We start from the raw sequence: 19,016 nt of genomic DNA, 5'->3' as shown, positions 1-19,016 counted from the left end.
ATAAATTGATATGAAATCGATCAGAGTGCTATTCTAAGCACTTTCGCTATTACCAACATAATTTATTGTTTTTTTTTAAATTCATCTATTAAGAAAAATATGCATTTCTAAATAATACATTTTGTACCAACAGCACCACCTACTGGAAAGGTTTCTGATGTGCATATGTGTCAGAAGAATCGACTTGTTTTGATAATAACTCTATTTTAGGAAAGACTTCAGAAATCTTTACAAGTATAATAGAGGGGGTTATTGACAGATATGTGATGTTCTTTTTTCCCCATAAAAAGGATCAGCGCACCAAAGGCCACCCATTTAGATTAGAGGAACAGAACTTTCATTTGAAGCGGAATAGGGGGTTCTTCACAGTGAGGTTGTTAAATGCCCTTTTTAGTGATGATGGCAGATTCTGTTAATGCCTTTAAGAGGGGCTTGGATGATTTTTTGAAAAAGCATAATATCCAATGCTATTATGATACTAAAATCTACAGTTAGATTGATGTTGCTATATATAGTTTATGTATGTGAATTTATAGATAGGTCAGTATAGATTTATGTGTGCGCTGAAAGGGTTGAATTTGATAGACTTCGGTCTTTTTTCAACCCAACTTAACTATGTAACTATGAGAGCAACATCAGAACAGTTCTCTCTTCCTTTTTCTATTTCATCCACCAGTTCACCATTTGACAATTGACCAGCAGGTGGCGCTGTTAGTACAGAAGTAACCATTAACAGTAAATATTTACCTTGATTACTTGGATAATACCTTGGACTCTTCAAAAAAATATAATGAATGTACATTGTGTATGTTCTTAGAATAGCATTCAGCTCAACTGTAATACATTTATTTCAAAGGCTTACATTTCCTTTATTAAACAAGGTAATCTCTTGGAAGATTAGGCATTTTGATTGTCGCTTCCTGGAACACCCTAAGTACTTGTTACTTAGACATTATTTCCAAAAATCTATATTGTGTGCAAAAAGGTTACATCATAGTCTTACTGTACACATAAAAAATGCGACGTTTCGAGTCCAGCCGGGGTCTTCCTTAATGAGGAACACCCTGGCCGAGCTTGAAACATTGCATTTTTTATGTGTAACCTTTTTGCACACATATAGATTTTATAGATTTTTGCAAATAATATGTGTGCTGTCCATTTTGGTATATGTATAGGTGAAAGGTGGTGCACTCAGATTTAATTTAAATTAAGCAAATGCCCTGGTGCTATCACCTATCACCCTGGCGCTATCACAGAAAAAGAAGATCTCCATATAGTCATGCAGAGATGCACTCAAGAACATTATATAAGTCAAGACAATAAACTTTTGATTTTTCTCTCATATTATGAAGTCCTTGAGTGCAGCTCTGTGGATGACTAGATAAATAGATAGATGAGACAGATCTTTTTTATTTTTTTTTACATATATCTACTAATTATAAGACCACAGCTTGACGCTATAGTTCCAAATTGGAATTCTCTCCTTCTCAGTGAATTCTTCTTTTGCCCTAGTGAACTAAAAGCTTCCCCTGACTGGCAACCTGTTGTCCTATTCTCTCCCTAACCACACCCTCCTAATAAATATGAATTTCTTGCCCTGGGGAGGCTCCAATGACTGGCTGCACGCTTCCTTGAGCACACAAAGGAAGGGATTAGAGCCCTCTCTCCCTTCCTTTATTCACATTATCCCTAGTGCCCAGCCAACCCCAGTGCATCCTGTAACCTCACACTGCCGGCGTTTGCACAGCCTCCTGGCTGCTGTTTATATACTCTATTTCCTCATCATCTCTTCAAAAAAAGAGGATTAAAAAAAAAAAGAAACGCACACACTTGTCATGATTTATGAATGAACGTGACTGGCTGATTCTGCAGGAGCTGCAAGAGGATACAGCTCAGTCCCAACAGAACAGCTCTATGTGAGTGTGTGTAACACAGAGCAGTGCATTGGAAGCGCAGGGAGAGAGGGGCTGGCCTTGCCTCGGTGCTGGGGACAGAGCATTGCTGCGACGAGCTGGACAGTAGACCTGGGACGGGCCGAGCACCTGGATTGATTCTGCATGACTATAGCAAAGGTAAGACGCATGTGAGTCAAGCTTAAAGTCGTATGGGAGGAAGGGGGTTAGCTGAGCAGCTGTCCCCTGTGTCTGTACATAGCTTGTGTACGTTGTTGCCGGTGCGGCATGTTCTCTCATATACAGCAATACCAGCTCAGCTCCCTTCAGGTGCTCACCCTTATCCCGGGCGTGTCCATGGAACTCTGAGAAAGAGGGGTTCCATATTCGGGCGCGTCCAATCTCTGCCAGGCAGGTTGGTTGGAACTAGTGTGCAGTGATATGGCCAGGGCACAACTACCGAGAGCTGGCACCTTGCGTCATAACCGGGGCATTTTGCTGCTCTCTGGACGGTTTAAGAAGGTTGCGTCCGGCATTAAAAGGGTTAATGCATTGACCTGGCTCAGAGAGATAACAGTTGTGAGTGCGTTTGACACATAGCATAAACATTCTTTTTTTTTTTTTATCTCCTCATAATCCCCATAACCGCTCCCGAAATGCCGTGGCGCAAGTTCTAGGGAAGAAGTCGTGTTCTACAGTACAGTTTATAGCAATGGTTTATTGTTAGAACTATGGCTAATACAGCAATGTATTCATATAGCTGGACCCGGATTAAGAGCTAAGGGGTGCCTCCCTCAAGGGCTGAACCTTGATGATATTTGTACTTGTGCCTGCCTGGAGACAGCAATTATTAAAGGAAATGTATGGCGTCCTAGGTATAATATAAGCTTTTGCTATTCAATTCATTGTATTATACACCGGAAAGTTTAGTGATGCCTATACTTTAGTACATGGCACTGGAACTTTCTTGTCAAAGGCACTTTAAGCTTGGTGCCATACCACATTTCCACAAAAAGGCCAAGCTGTAAATGATTTTAGTTGGCACAAAGGAAATGTATGAGATCTTTTAAAAATGACCTTGATTCAGAAACTTTTATAGAGGGCAGTGTGCTAACTTTTTATGGTGGATCTGAATTATCTACATGTTTGTCACCTGTTGGTGACACATGTACACAGTATTAACTGTCAGGAATCAGAATATGGATTTGTTTCACTTTCATGTGGTGGGGCTCTGGTAGGCCTGTCTCTTAGTTGGTATTTTACTAGTCCAGCACATAAAAATGGCAATTCATGTCAATGTTAGTAACAGGGAGGAAAGAGGTAGGAGGACTGGTATTTGTTCACAAAATAGAAGTGACCACCCTAGAAAGAGGTACTGGTACACTTAATATTTAGTTTCTGTGTCAAGTATCTCTGTTCTGCTTGTGATCTTTTCTGATCCCAACAACTAAAAACACATTGACTGCGAGGCCCCCAGTTTTATTCTTACATTTACATACTTTATTCTATTCCATTCTGACTTCCTAACTGCTTTCTGGCTTCTAGGGTAATTAAGCCCAAGTAATCACATAGCAGTACACATTTTAAGCCTCAGAGATTCAGAAAAAAAAAAAGTCAGATATCAGACAAAATAAAAGTGAATATCAATTTGCAGGTTGTCCTTAGAATATTGGTGCAACAACAGGCGCTGGCCCCTGGTGGGCATTATCTTAGTTTCTACCATGAATTTGTAGTTCACTCTCTCAGATCAACCAGTGTGTCAGCACCCAATCATATATAACATGATATATATAAATATGCAGATAAATTAGGTTTACTTATGCCCATGTTTTTCATTGGATACAGAGAAAAGTAAAGTGAAAGTAAACTACAATTAAAATAGAGTATATTTTCTTACTTTCTTAGTTAATACACCCTTTAGTTCAACATAAGCCGTTTTGTTAACTAAGTGCTGCACATGGCTCTGCAGAGCTTGGTAGAATGACATAGGAATACTCCTGTCCCACTTTCACTTTTTCCTGCAAGTCTTGTCAGTGCTGTTAAAAATGACATATGATCCTCTGGATTTACTCGCTAACGTCTTTCAAAGGCATTAGCATTGTGTGTCCCTCATTTCTATTAACCCTATCAAATTATACTGCTGAGTGGCCATATTATGATGCATGCAGAAGCAAAGCAGAAGCAAATAGACATATAAAGAAATATACAGTTTGTGAAGTGATGCATGCTAGGTGTGCTTTTCTTCAAAAATAACTCATAACAGATTAAGACAAATTAAGATATAATTTATAGCACAAATTAAAGAAATAAAACCTAGTGAAAAAGTGAAAAATTGAAACACCTTTGTTGTGGCCTGTGCCTACAAAGCAAGGCTGAAGATGCCCTCAGTATGCTCCCTGAATGGACTTTTGAAATGCTTTATTAGAGCAAACACAAAAGGGTAGTTAACGATCAAAATTTTAATCCTTTCCTCGTGCTGCAAGAGGGCCCTGGAAAGAAATGAAATGTTATCTTACTGTATCTTTGCTGCTTCAGTGAACTGATATAGTCCAGTAAGTATGCTGGTTTACTCTCACCCTCTTTTTCCTTTAGCACGTGTTCATACCATCTGTGTGTTTGTTTGCTAACATGAACATGGTAAGGGGCCAAGCCACGCTCAAGGACTAAAGTTGCATACAATGTCTTTCATACTGATGCGTTTACAAAAATATCCCTGGAATCTTAAATATTTGGATGTCAAAAACTGGCAAAAGTAACCCTTCCACATAGTTAACATGATAGATGTAATGTTTTGGGAGTAGATTCAAGACTAAAAAAATTTAAAAAGTACATCTCCTTTTAATTTATTGTGTCAGTTATAGATGTCTCTAAAGAAAAATTTATGCACAAAAATGGGGAGTGTTCATCTTGATTCTGCCATGTGTAGTCATTTGTATAGGGTACTGAGAGTTGTGTGTGTCTTTAGGTTGTTCAGTAATGAAATATACATGTCTTGGAAACATGTAGCAAACCCCTACTTAACACAGGGGGTCAACAGGGGAGCTATTCACAATGTGTAGGCTGTCAATAGGTTTTCTTCCTTTTCTAAACCTGGTATATTTGCTACAAATTTTTCTGCCTTCTTCCAACTGCATGACATGCATCAGTGTGTTTGTTTATAAACAGTATGGCGCCCAATCAAAATTTTCAAACTGGTCCGATCGGCGAGTCGGCCGATATCGGTCGACCCGCCGACATACCATACACGCACCGAATATCATACGAAACGAGGTATTTTCTGTCAGATACAGGTATGGGACCTATTATCCAGAATGCTCGGGTTCTGGGGTTTTCCAGATGTGAGATCTCTCAGTAATTTGGATCTCCATACTTTAAGGGGCACATTTACTTATCCACGAACGCCCTGAGGGTTCGTTCAATCTGTTCAATCGTATTTTCCGCAACTTTTTCGTACCTTGCGCAACTTTTTCGATGCTTGTGCGACTTTTTTGGCGATTGCATGACTTTTTCATATTTTTAGCGCACAAAAAATCGGATTGGTTTTTCCGCTGTTTACAATCGTTCGGTACGAAAATTTTGTGACAAATTCACTTCTTGAATTTGAGTTTCACAGGGTGTAGACAGAGAGAAATGGGAAGTCATAAATGAAATAAAACACAGAAAGTATTGATATACAGCAGTGCTCCCTTTTTATGGATACCCCTTTCTGACTTCCCGAATAGGTTAGAGATGTTACTGGGGTACTTTTCAGTGCAGCTAAACAGACACAATACTTTCTGTATTGTGTCTGTTAAGCTGCACTTAAAAGTGCCAGAGTAACATCTCTAAGCTTGTGTCTTTGTTGTATCTGGTGTCAGTACTGTAGTTATAAATGAAACCTGTGCTCAAACCTGCCATTGACCAGCACATAAAAAACAGATTCCCCTATGCTAACTGTGCTTACACATGCTCCGACTGCATCCAAAGGCAATCAATAATTTTCAGGTATGCATGTTTGCATTCAATAAGCCAATCAGATCTACTGCATTAGTGATTGTGCTATTTTTAAATAAAGAGTTTACTACCTGTGAACAAAGTGAATGTGTCTTTAATATAGATTTTTTATGTACCATTACAGGCACGATTACCTGATCCATTCACTGTAACCAGGTGCATCACGTTGCCAGAGAGGTGAACGTTAAACCACAGGCCATTGTATAATTTTCCTAAATGATGTGCTACAGCTGCATGGCTGCACTGTAATAGGATAGGCCTCAGCCTTCAACTTGTTTAATGCCATGCTTTTTGTTTGGATGTATATTTGTACAGATTAACCATTGCAGGTCAGAAATTTCAACGAGCAGCAATAAATTACTTATGCTGGCCAGCATTTTCTTGATATCTGAGCAGACAATCTGCCTGTTGATTTGATAGTAGTACAGTTTGAATACACAAACATGGGTGTCCAAATCTCATTTATCTAAATGACTTGGCCCACAGGTCAGATTACTAAGAGGAGATGCAGGGTCAGTTAATTTCTAATTGTGTGTATACATACAAGCACAATTTAAGTAAATAATTATAAATTAAGGCTGAGGGTGTATGAAGTGTTAGCTCTGCTGCTCTTAGCCTGCATTTTTTTTTCACTAAAGGTGGCCATACACGAGGCGATTTCGCTCGTTGTGCGATGAACGATTATATCGACAAACGATCGTATGGCGATCGAGTTCCCATACGATATGCCATCCACGGGCAACGATAATTCGGGAAAGATTTCGTCGCATCATTATCGTAAAATACGTACGATCGTACATCTACGTACGATCGAATGTCGTTGACTTCCGCTGCTGGCAATCGTGACATGTGCAGAGAACAATTGTTGAAAGACAAATGTCTGACACTCACACCAACTGGCAGATTTTATCGTTAAACGACCAAAATTTTTAAACCTGGCCGATCGATTTTGGGGACGATAATGTCGGCTCGTTTAGTGGGCCGACGATCGTTCGTACACCACCAACTATACGATAACTTAACAATAGCATCGGATCGTTCGGGAATCGGTCGTTTGTAAGTAAAAAATCGGTCCGTGTATGGCCACCTTTACTCAGTTCCACTGAACTGAAAAGTACAGCTTCTGCTTGTGTGCAAGCACACAGTGGAACAGATGTCGGGCCGAAATACGGAAGTGGCCATTTTTGGCCCGACCTCCACTCTGCTGCATGTGCCTGCACACAAATGAAAGCTCTACTTTAAGTACAGATCAACAGGCCTGGGGAAGAGAGCAGATCCATTTTTCCCAGCTTGAAAAAAAAAGCAGTGAGCACTCAGCCTAAGGGCAAGGACATACAGCAGATAGTCTGCTTTCCTCTGTCTGCATTTTTTACACAGGCACAAGAAGCCTGAAAATTGATAGCAAGGCCTGTCAATAGAGCTGCAGGGACAAGCACATGAAAGCGCATGTGCTTTCAACCACCTTTGTACATATTGCAAGAGGAGCAACTCTGTGTGCCCTGGCCCTAAGCTAGATATGGCATAAAGTTAAACCATGAAAAATGTGTTTTTTAGTAGTCTACAGCAGAGAGAATGAATCTATTGACCATAGTTAGTTTTTCTTTAGGTAAGAATAGCTGTAGAGCTTTAGGAAGTCCCTTGTCTGATGTGTTTTTTTAAGTGGGAATGGCTGGGTGACCCCACAGTGTGACTTCTTCTATAATAGTATATGTAGAAGGAGGAGTTACTATAATTTCCATCCCACTTTTGTTATGGGGGCATTGAAGCAAAACACCTGGGCATTGGTGGGACCTAAGATGAGTCCTGATATAGTATTCATTTGGCCCATGGAACAATGGAGAGAATAAGCTTTTAGTGTTTGATAACATAGTATTCACAGATAGTAATAGTTATTCAGCTGTATGAGTAATTGGCAATATACTGTATATATCGGCAGAGTATACAGAATGATTTAGTAGCCTGTTGGCCCAGCAGAAATGAAGCACTGTGGCTCAGTAGTTTGGATTGTCTTGTAGTGCTGGGGTCCTAGATTTCATTTGATCCTTCACCATCTGGAAGGAGCTTGTATCTTCTCCATGTGCATAGGTTTCCTCTGGGTACTACAGTTTATGCGCATACTTCAAAAACACTGATGTAGGTTAATTAACTCCTGATAAAATTGATCAATATCTGTGTTACAGGGACCATGAACTCCACTCAGACAGTGACTGACATGAACAATGTACATAATTTGTGTAAATTGCTGTGGAATTTGTTGGTGCTATATATATAAATATATTTCACTTGGGCGTTTTTAGGTATTGATTTGAAAGGCTGATAAATATAGTTTGGTAAGGACTAAAGCTGGCCATACACGTGGCGATCTGACGATGTTTCGTGCGACCATCGGTTGCACGGAACATCGTCAGATCCGCCACACACCATTCAGGGCTGAATCGGCAGGTAAGGAGGTAGAAACAATAGGATTTCTACCTCCTTCTGCCGATTCAGCGCTGAAGGGAGATTTTGGTCAGGCGCCTTCTATGGTGCCCGATCAAAATTTTCAAACTGGTCCGATTGGCGAGTTGGCCGATATCAGCAGCTTCCTGCGATATCGGTCGACCCGCCGACATACCATACATGCACCGAATATCGATATTATCGGTGCGTGTATGGCCACCTTAATTGTGCCATGAATGCAGTCATAACCCGCTTAGTCTACATGAGTTTCTCAAATGAACTGATTGTTTGTGCAGGGCATAACCATTGTGTCAATTTGATTTAGCTTATCGCCCTGCACAGTTAGCAGATGAGAATGAGACTGTGTTTTATCTGTGTGATACCCAATTATTCTAAGTTTATTACCATCACTGTGGCTGAAATTAGGAAAGTGAAATAAATATATATGTTTGCTATTGGTCATACATAGAAAACATAATAACGGCAGTCTCACAGTTCATCAGGTCACTTAGATCCTCATAACAGCTGGTGCCAAAGCCAGCCTGCTGCTTCCTTGGGCACCACAAACAATCAAAAAAGAAAGAAAGGCCTACTGATATTAACTTAAACAAGTACATGAGAGGCTTTCTCAGGTACCTGTTCTCAGCTGCTACATAACTTGATACCTTGTGTTGCTGACATTAAGGGCCATGGCAGACGGGGAGATCAGTCGCCGCGCGACAAATCTCCCTTGTTGCGGGTGACTAATCTCCCCGAAATGCCATCCTACCGGCTAGAATGTAAATCACCAGTGGGATGGCATACGCGGCGCTGCGATTTCCCGAAATCACGGAAGTTGCCTTGAGAGGAGACTAATCTCTCTGTCTGTCACAGCCCTAAGTGGAGCAACCCATTTTTGCAATTGTATTCTTGAGTGACCATCTAACTTTTTTGGCTTATTTGCCATCGAAGAAACCTAAGAAAAGTCCCTTTCATATTGTTGGTATTAAAGGGCTATACCTGCTTACTATGCCAACATAGATTTATGGGGTTCTCATAACAGGATATGAACAAGCCTAGGATGTTGCCCCAGCCATGACAAGTGCAACTTATGGCTCATTTGGCTGGCCTCAAACTCTTGCCCTATACAGAGTTGCCTTTAGAGGTCAGAATAGGTGTAATTGCCATGTGCCACCTACGTAGTGGGGCCTAACATTTATAAAAAGGAAGAGCTGGGGAATGGTAGATACAACACAAGATGGCCACAGTGCAATATGGCAGCAGTATTATTTTATAGAGGTAATTTGTTATATGCAGGGCAGATTATTTATCTGGCCTGAGATGCAGAGTGCAGATGCAGCTAGACCCCCAATAAGTGCCTTGAGGGAGCAGTAAGGGGTGCATTTGCATGAGTAAATGACTCCTTATATTAGTGTTGCCACCCTGTAGCCATTCATTATTGCTGAGGCACAGGTATTTGAATGCCTTTGGAATTTTTTAGTGGATTTATGTAGCTTAATTACCATCAAGTACAAGGTACTAAAGTATGATTAAGGAGAAAAAGGAAATCATTGAAACAAATTTTTGTCCAAATTATTTGCCTTTTCCATTTAGCAAGTTTTTTTCTCCCAATGGTGGCAAGTGAGTAATTCTTAAATGCCTCTTTTCTTGACACAAGCTAGTGAACCTCAGGGCCACAAGGTGCAGTTGTGAACAGGACTCCCTTGTGCCTACAACATGGTGCAGAGTCCAGCTTACACTGCCAATCCTGTAGGTGTAAGTGCTCCTAGAAGCACACTCCCTGTTTCCCTTGCACACTTGTTAAAGGCCAGAAGGCTTGCTTACAGCAAGAATGATCCCTGATCTCAGTTATTAATAAGTTCTATGCAAGCTGGCACTGTCTTCTAGTGGTCAACACAGTTTGGGCACACTGCTGAGTACCAATGAGGAATAAGCTCTAAAAGCTACAAGCCTGCGTTGAAAAAAAGAAAAAACATCACCATTCTAGACATAATAATTTGGCCTTAATTAGATATTTTGTTGATTAGTTAACTCAACGCAATGCCCTGGTGAGTCAGATACATGATGAATAACTCATGATTTAAGTATGCTTTCATGCAAAAAATACCATGAGTTGCACATGAGTTAGAGGGTGGGACAGAATTTTCTTATAGACATGTAAACTAAAGTGAAAAAAATAGACAAGCCTTCCCTTGAAGACTATTGAAAAAATGATTGCTTGGAACAAATGAATGGGCCATTGGGGTAGATAAGGAAAGCACAATATAGGCACTTTGAGTTGCTAATTACATTTGTTCTTCAGAAAGAAAAAACAAGTGACTCACGGCCAAGTACCAAATTTCCCTCTAATTTGTTTGTAGTGTCTGCATGCAAACATTTTCTTTTGTACCTGTTTTGTACCCAGTGCGCTCTCAGTCACCGCTGCAAGTTACTGTTGCATATATTAATGAGCGGCTGTGGGAGACAAATCTGTGGCCCAAAGGGTTGAGTACAAATGTTTGTGACTTCATTTCTCACAGCAAATTTTGGAAGTGGTAATATTACAGCAAGGTAGTTTTAGTACAACATACTAAAATTCACAATAGTTCAAAGAACAATATAATCTGTTTGTAAATATGTTCTTTGAACAAAATCCTTAAGGGCTCTGGTACACGGGGAGATTAGTCGCCCGCGGCAAAACTCCCTGCTCGCGGGCGACTAATCTCCCCGAGTTGCCTTCCCCCTGCCATCCCACCGGCGAACATGTAAGTCGCCGGCGGGATGGCAGACGCGGCGGCGCGATTTCGCGCAAATCGAGTCTTTTTTGGCGATTTCCCGAAATCGCCCCGCCGCGTCTGCCATCCCGCCGGCGACTTACATGTTCGCCGGTGGGATGGCAGGGGGAAGGCAACTCGGGGAGATTAGTCGCCCGCGAGCAGGGAGTTTTGCCGCGGGCGACTAATCTCCCCGTGTACCAGAGCCCTTAAACTGTTCAACTAAGATTATTCAGCACTATGTATCCTTGTAGCACTTTATAAATAAAGTTATACATACATACATACAAACAACTAATTTTAAACATATATAGCCAGCTTTTGAGAGTACAAGCTCCATCAGTACTCGAGATCTACAGTAAATGACAGGATAACATTAAGAAGGATGGTTTATAAACTTCTACATTTACTAAAAAGTCTGAACTGAAAAAGTACATGCAGAAAAAGCCACAAAACTACAACTTTTTCAAATTTCGAGTTTCAAGTTTTGAGGCAAAGAAGGATCTTCCAGGGAAGGGAAGAGACATCTGCCACTGATTTCTACATGATCTCAACACATTTTTGCTGCCGAATTGATGGATTTTTAGCCATTTTGTTGCACAGTAAAAGGCCGCTTAATTATAATGTGAGTTTAGAGCTTAATACATAAAAATGCACTCATTTTCTATTCATTCCTATGGGATTTTTGGAAGCATATTTATCAATGGGTGAAAGTTAGAACTCACCATTTGTTAAATATGCTTCTAAAAATCCCATAGGAATGAATAGAACATGAGTGTGTTTTTATGTATTGAGTTCTAAACTCACATTTTGTTAAATCTGCCCCTAAATTTTAAAAAATTTGCAACTTTTTTATCTGTGACTTTTAGCGCACAAAATCTGAATTACAAAAATCTGACCATTAGTAAATGAACCCTGGAAAGAAAGCCAGTTCATCATCATGGTGGATATATGCATTTGTAATGCTCTGTTATATTGACAAGATGATTAGTTTTTGACAGAAAGGAAGCACAGACACAAAATTACCAATGCAATGCCCTGCCCATTATAATTATTGCTAATGTTGGTAAGCTATTTTGTTTTAAAAACTGTTGTAAATTCCTGAGCAAAAAAAAAATCTTTATTTTGATTAGAGTGTCCCTTAAAGAGTGTTCTAAGAAAATATCTACTGTACATTAACTGAAAATGAAATTAAAGTTTAATTGAAAATTTGTATGCAGCTGAAAGCTGTCTGTTATTTCTTCACTGCTGCGTCTGACACTTAAAACAATGTAGCAGAAGTCTGCTGCCCTCTGTAACAACCTTACCACCTTACCACCATCGGCGGGGACGCCCGCCGCGCCGTCTGCCCCCTGCGCCAGTTGCTTCCTAGTGTGCGCGCGCACTTCCGCGTTGTTTAAGCGCATGCGCGCTGGCGTGATGACGTCAGCGCGCACAATGGCGCGAAATTCAAATGTATTTAAAGGGACTTTGCCACTTTTTCATTGCCCGTGATAGGATTTCATTCCTGGTGCCTTTCTGAGCCTTGTGTATTTCGTTCCTGTATCCTGCTTGTTGCCTTCCTGTGTTTTTGACCCGGCTTGCTCCTGACTATTCTGATTATCCATATCTGACCTCGGCTTGTACTTCGACTACGATTTCGTCTCATCCTGCTGTATTGATTATCCGGTTTGACCCTTGCCTGTCTGACTATCCTTGATTACTGCCTGCCCCGACCTAGCCTGCCTGACGACGACCTTGTTTAACCCTATTTGTACCGTGATCTTCGGCCTAACTGACTTTATCTACAGTCGTGCCCCTTTGCTTGCCAGAACTCCTGCCTTGTCCCCCTCGTTAAGTCCAGGTGGCATCTGAGTAGCTGAGGGCTCCTCCCGAAGCCAAAGGCGGTCACAATACTGGTGAAGCCGAGCCGAGACAAGGGAACTTGGCATCTGTTCTGGTTTAGGGTGCCGACCGTGACACCCTCTATCCAATGCTTAATTTTCTACAGTATGATTCTTCTTGTATGCTTCTTGCAAGCTCTTTCACAGGTCTGTCAGTGGCTGGATTCTGCTACATAGTTTCAGCAGAACAAAGAATAATAATAAGGGGCAGACAGATACTGTTTTCAGTAGCAGTTACATTAAAATGTGTAATTCATGTATATTTCAGAATTGCTTAGAGTTATATTTTTTCATCAGACAAAATGTTATTTTTGGCTTTACACTCCTTTAAGTAATACTAATAAAAGAAAGCCCATCTACTTCACAGAATTAGAAAATGGTCTTTATCGGGGTAGTTTACTGACCAGCCATTATCTGTCTGCATTTTCATTGATTTGGTAAAGGTACATTTGCACTCGAGATGAGTTTGAGTGACTTTAATTGTTATATATGCTACATGTATTGATGTGGGCTAATATCCATTATCTGCCTTAATGTACATGCACTTTATGCTTAATACCTGTTTTCGTGAGGATGTAGTGTTCCTAATTCCTGCTGAATAAATCTGCTGATGTATGCTTTTTAGGTTTATTTTCAAATGATTGGTGCACTAATTGTATTTTTTAGACAACCCTAATTAAAGACTTTTTTTACCGGATGAGCGTTTTCCTTCAGTGATGCTTGGCTTTCTGTTACCCTTAATGCTGTGTTGTAGGAACTAAATATTTTTGGCACATGAATCAATAAAGTGCCTTTTGTTAGTGGAGTGGGACACTATAAGGAGCTATGGTGGCCCTGTTCTTGCTATCAGGTTTTTTTTCTAGTTTTTAGAAAACACACATAATTATTAATAACATAAATCAGTTAGAACAGAGATAACTGCTTTTAAAGGTAACCTCATTAACAGACTTTTATAAGACACCTTCTTCCATATTATTAGAATGATGAAATCACCGGGGATGCCAATTTGTTGTGCAGTGTACCTCTTTAAAGAAAACTTGTATCTTGTATCTCAGGTTTTCAAGTAGAGGCACTTTCCCTCAAGATCACACAAAAAGACCAGCATAAAAAATGGAGGTGGTGCACTCCACATCAGATAACCTTGGGACAGTGCTTGGGGCAGATACGTGGCCTGTAGTTATGCGCAGGCCGAGAATCCACCAAATGAGGCAGGGGCTTAAAGCAAAGGCCCTTTGTACGCTTTAAAGCTTGTTTGTGGTATAGCTCTTTCCATGTGCTCATATTTGTATCCTTGGAACTAGCAAAGATCTACAGACTGAGCAAATAGAATTCTGACAATGTGTGATCTTTGGTCATGTTATCTGTATGCAAAGTCCAGTGAGACATAATAACCCAATAAACACCTAATCAGTCATGGCTTTGACTATGTTACCATAGCTTCATCATTTTATAGCTATCCAATAAAACCACTTTGGTACTTGTAACATTTCCTGGGACAAGGTCTGTAAAAAAATACTTTACATACTTTTAGCATAAATAAATTACATGCTGCCATCCTGAAATTAGTGTGTAAAAATGAACTAAACTACTAAAGCTTTCAACCCTTTTGTTACTGTGCCAAAGTAGAGTCCCATTGCTTTCCAGAGAATCTGTGCATCACCCTTTATGGAATGAGGAGGGGCATTAAGACCCAGAAACCATCACTTCACAATGGAAAAAGTTGAATGCTAGCCCAAGTGAGGAGTGGAGAAATGGTTTCTTCTAGTCAGAAATAGACTGTCATGGTTTCTCTTTCTGTGTAAAAAAAAAAAATATATATATATATATATCCTGATGACGATCCTGTGGTGATCGAAACGCGTAGATGGTATGCTGAAATAAATCACTGACCTGATTGATGCTGTAGCTGTGAGTGCTTCCTACTGTTGAGTTTTATATATATATATATATATATATATATATATATATATATATATATACAGTGGAGGAAATAATTATTTGACCCCTCACTGATTTTGTAAGTTTGTCCAATGACAAAGAAATGAAAAGTCTAAGAACAGTATCATTTCAATGGTAGGTTTATTTTAACAGTGGCAGATAGCACATCAAAAGGAAAATCGAAAAAATAACTTTAAATAAAAGATAGCAACTGATTTGTATTTCATTGAGTGAAATAAGTTTTTGAACCCTCTAACAAAAAAAGACTTAATACTTAGTGGAAAAACCCTTGTTTGCAAGCACAGAGGTCAAACGTTTCTTGTAATTGATGACCAAGTTTGCGCACATTTTAGGAGGAATGTTGGTCCCACTCCTCTTTGCAGATCATCTCTAAATCCCTAAGGTTTCGAGGCTGTCTCTGTGCAACTCTGAGCTTGAGCTCCCTCCATAGGTTTTCTATTGGATTAAGGTCCGGAGACTGACTAGGCCACTCCATGACCTTAATGTGCTTCTTCTTGAGCCACTCCTTTGTTGCCTTTGCTGTATGTTTTGGGTCATTGTCGTGCTGGAACACCCATCCACGACCCATTTTCAGTTTCCTGGCAGAGGGAAGGAGGTTGTTGTTCAGGATTTCACGATACATGGCTCCGTCCATTTTCCCGTTAATGCGAATAAGTTGTCCTGTGCCCTTAGCAGAAAAACACCCCCAAAGCAAAATGTTTCCACCCCCATGCTTGACGGTGGGGACGGTGTTTTGGGGGTCATAGGCAGCATTTTTCTTCCTCCAAACACAACGAGTTGAGTTAATGCCAAAGAGCTCTATTTTGGTCTCATCAGACCACAGCACCTTCTCCCAGTCACTCACAGAATCATTCAGGTGTTCATTGGCAAACTTCAGACAGGCCTGCACATGTGCCTTCTTGAGCAGGGGGACCTTGCGAGCCCTGCAGGATTTTAATCCATTGCGGTGTAATGTGTTTCCAATGGTTTTCTTGGTGACTGTGGTCCCTGCTAATTTGAGGTCATTAACTAACTCCTCCCGTGTAGTTCTAGGATGCTTTTTTCACCTTTCTCAGAATCATTGACACCCCACGAGGTGAGATCTTGCGTGGAGCCCCAGAGCGAGGTCGATTGATGGTCATTTTGTGCTCCTTCCATTTTCGAACAATCGCACCAACAGTTGTCACCTTCTCTCCCAGCTTCTTGCTAATGGTTTTGTAGCCCATTCCAGCCTTGTGCAGGTCTACAATTTTGTCTCTGACATCCTTGGACAGCTCTTTGGTCTTTCCCATGTTGGAGAGTTTGGAGTCTGCTTGATTGATTGATTCTGTGGACAGGTGTCTTTTATACAGGTGACTAGTTAAGACAGGTGTCCTTAATGAGGTTGACTAATTGAGTAGAAGTGTCTAACCACTCTGTGGGAGCCAGAACTCTTAATGGTTGGTAGGGGTTCAAAAACTTATTTCACTCAATGAAATGCAAATCAGTTGCTATCTTTTATTTAAAGTTATTTTTTCGATTTTCCTTTTGATGTGCTATCTGCCACTGTTAAAATAAACCTACCATTGAAATGATACTGTTCTTAGACTTTTCATTTCTTTGTCATTGGACAAACTTACAAAATCAGTGAGGGGTCAAATAATTATTTCCTCCACTGTATATATATAAAACTATTTATTTTTAGAATTTCGGATATTGTTTAAGCACTTTTTTTTTACATTACCTTTAATGTAAGCCTTGTATATTTCACTAAATGCATTTGCCTCAGTTTGGGTGAATATTGGTATGGTACATTATGGAAAGCAAAACCTAAACTGCTGTGCTTTGGCTGTTTTGTCAAAATACAGATGACTTTTGTTATTGTTTTAAGCTGATACTTGGTGTTCATGAAAATTTTTCTTGGCTGTATGTACAAAAATGTTTTGTTGGTACTTTTAAAAACTGTGTGGGAAAAAACTGTTCAATATTATAATTATGTGTGTGCCAGCCTTTACATTTGTGTGTGAGAGCACACAAGCACACATTGCTTATACTGATGGTGTGTTAATGCTCTGGCTAAGGACATACCATAATCAGATTTATTCTATGGTCCTCACCCAGCAATTTCTTTGTCTCCTCCGTTTAGGTAGGTGTCAGGTTAGTTGATTCTGACTTTTCAGTGACACTTATATATATTAAGTGACTAGCACCACTATGCTAAATACAGGTATGTACAGATTTGCTCATACAATAATTATACTTTCTTCTTAGTTTCTGATTGCTTGCTATTGGTTACTATTCTAAATGTTTATCTTTGGTAGTAAATCACCAAGTTATTTAGAGCTTAAAATACAGCTAATAGAGTTTCTGTGGTGATTTTCCATTTCTATAAAAAAACAAAAGACACTCACAAACACACAAGACACTTTAAAAATATCAGGTCTTGTATTTTATGGCTGAGGCATTCCTAGCAGCTAGATATATTATCATTATGTTACACTCTCAGCATAGTTGCTGTTTGTCAATCAACATTTACCAAAATAAATAAGATATTATCAGCAAATAAAAACTGCAGACACAAGCCTGGTTGGGATTGGTATCTGCTATAAATCCTTCTATCAGTACTGAACTCCTCACCCTTATTGAATTCCATTACCTGGGGACTTTCTACCATTCGTCAATAACCTCAGGCCTCGGGTTATCCAGGTTCCACAGGTCTGGGGAGGGGCATGTTTGACATGCAAAATAACACAATATGTTTAGAAATAGCCAGTTACTAACAGTAATTGACCCAAACAAGCTCATCAACTGGCTGGATTATTCTTAAATACACTGGCTACTAAGGTAAAAAAAGGTAATTTTTAAATTATTATTAATAGATTATTTAAAAAAAAAAAAAATTCTTGTAGGTAACTAACCCAGCTTTTTTGAGTACAAAAACTGCTTTCCACTTTTGAAGATCATGGAATATTTTCCTTTAACTTTTTTGCAAATGTATCCAATCAAAGTTTTCCAAAATCACACCAAAATAAAATTTGCATATTGCCATAGTCTCCGTTGCAACTATGGCACTTAAATAGGTAATCACAATCACTTAAAGTTGTGGAAAATAATCATATTTTTGTTGCATTTTTAAGGCAGTGAGGATTTCCATGGAAAAACAACCTGATTATCTACATGCCAGAATTAAGATAGTAGATCTGAACTGCTGTGTTGTTTGTACTGTGCAAGTGTAACCATGATAATGCAACAAAACATCCAATTTAGGATTCACCAGAGACACAAACCAAGATCTCTTGTGTGTTGCACATAATTATACTAGATAATACCTAACAGCTTATAAAAACAATTCCCATAATTCTGTTGAAAAGTATTATATTAATTTATATACCTACATTGATTTGACCTAGACTATATATCATTTGCATTTCCAAATAAATAGTTTATCCTACGAACATTGACACTATTCAACGCCTCTTAATACAATGTACTATAACCCATGTCACTGATATTGAAATTTTTTTTTTCTGAAAAATTGATAAAGAGATTATAAAAAAATAAATAGTTTATTAGAAGATTGCTTCATGAGCTTTTATCTGAACTGACTGTATATCGCATTTATGTTCTCTTTAAACTCAGTTGGGCTGCAGTTCATAGTGTGAGTGAGGTACAAAGAACTAAATCATCAGTATGGGTTTTATAAAGATGAAAATAAATTGGAAATATTCAGCTGTAACTAAAATCATTTGGGCACATTAGTGGAAACTAATTATCAAGCTGTATGATTTATTTTAACATTTGTTGATATAAAGTTAGGATTAGTGATAAAATCTAAAGCAGTTTGTTGACAGATTAGAATTTAAGTTTATCAGTTAAAAAGGTGTAGCTGTATGTCTGCCAAGGTACTTCAGGGTAAGGCCCCACAGAGCGTTGGCTCTGCAGCTATCAGCCTGGCATTTTTTACAGCCTAAGAGAAGTAAATCCACAACCCTCTCTGGCAGTAGCCTAAAGCCTGGTTTCCACAGTTATTTAAAGTTCCTATAATGGCAGGTACATATAATAAAAAACTAAAGGGACAATGTAATAAATGGTCTTACCTTTGTTACTTGTCTAGTAAAAGGTAGGTAGAATTTAGTGGT

General features: G+C 39.4%; 1 protein-coding gene across 1 annotated transcript in view; it reads left to right on the top strand.

The window, feature by feature from the left end:
- Nucleotides 1–1,624: 1,624 nt before the first annotated feature.
- coro2a (coronin 2A) overlaps nt 1,625–19,016 on the top strand; it is a 93,262-nt gene continuing 75,870 nt past the window's right edge. Inside the window, exon 1 of the mRNA XM_002936684.5 lies at nt 1,625–2,072. Coding sequence (XP_002936730.2) covers nt 2,058–2,072 — 15 coding nt within the window. The 5' untranslated portion in view covers nt 1,625–2,057. The remainder of the gene's footprint in view (nt 2,073–19,016) is intronic.

Source organism: Xenopus tropicalis, chromosome 1 (genome assembly GCF_000004195.4).
Source record: "Xenopus tropicalis strain Nigerian chromosome 1, UCB_Xtro_10.0, whole genome shotgun sequence".
NCBI lineage: Eukaryota > Metazoa > Chordata > Amphibia > Anura > Pipidae > Xenopus > Xenopus tropicalis.
Note: the sequence above shows the minus strand (reverse complement) of the source record. Positions and strands in the feature narration are given on the sequence as shown.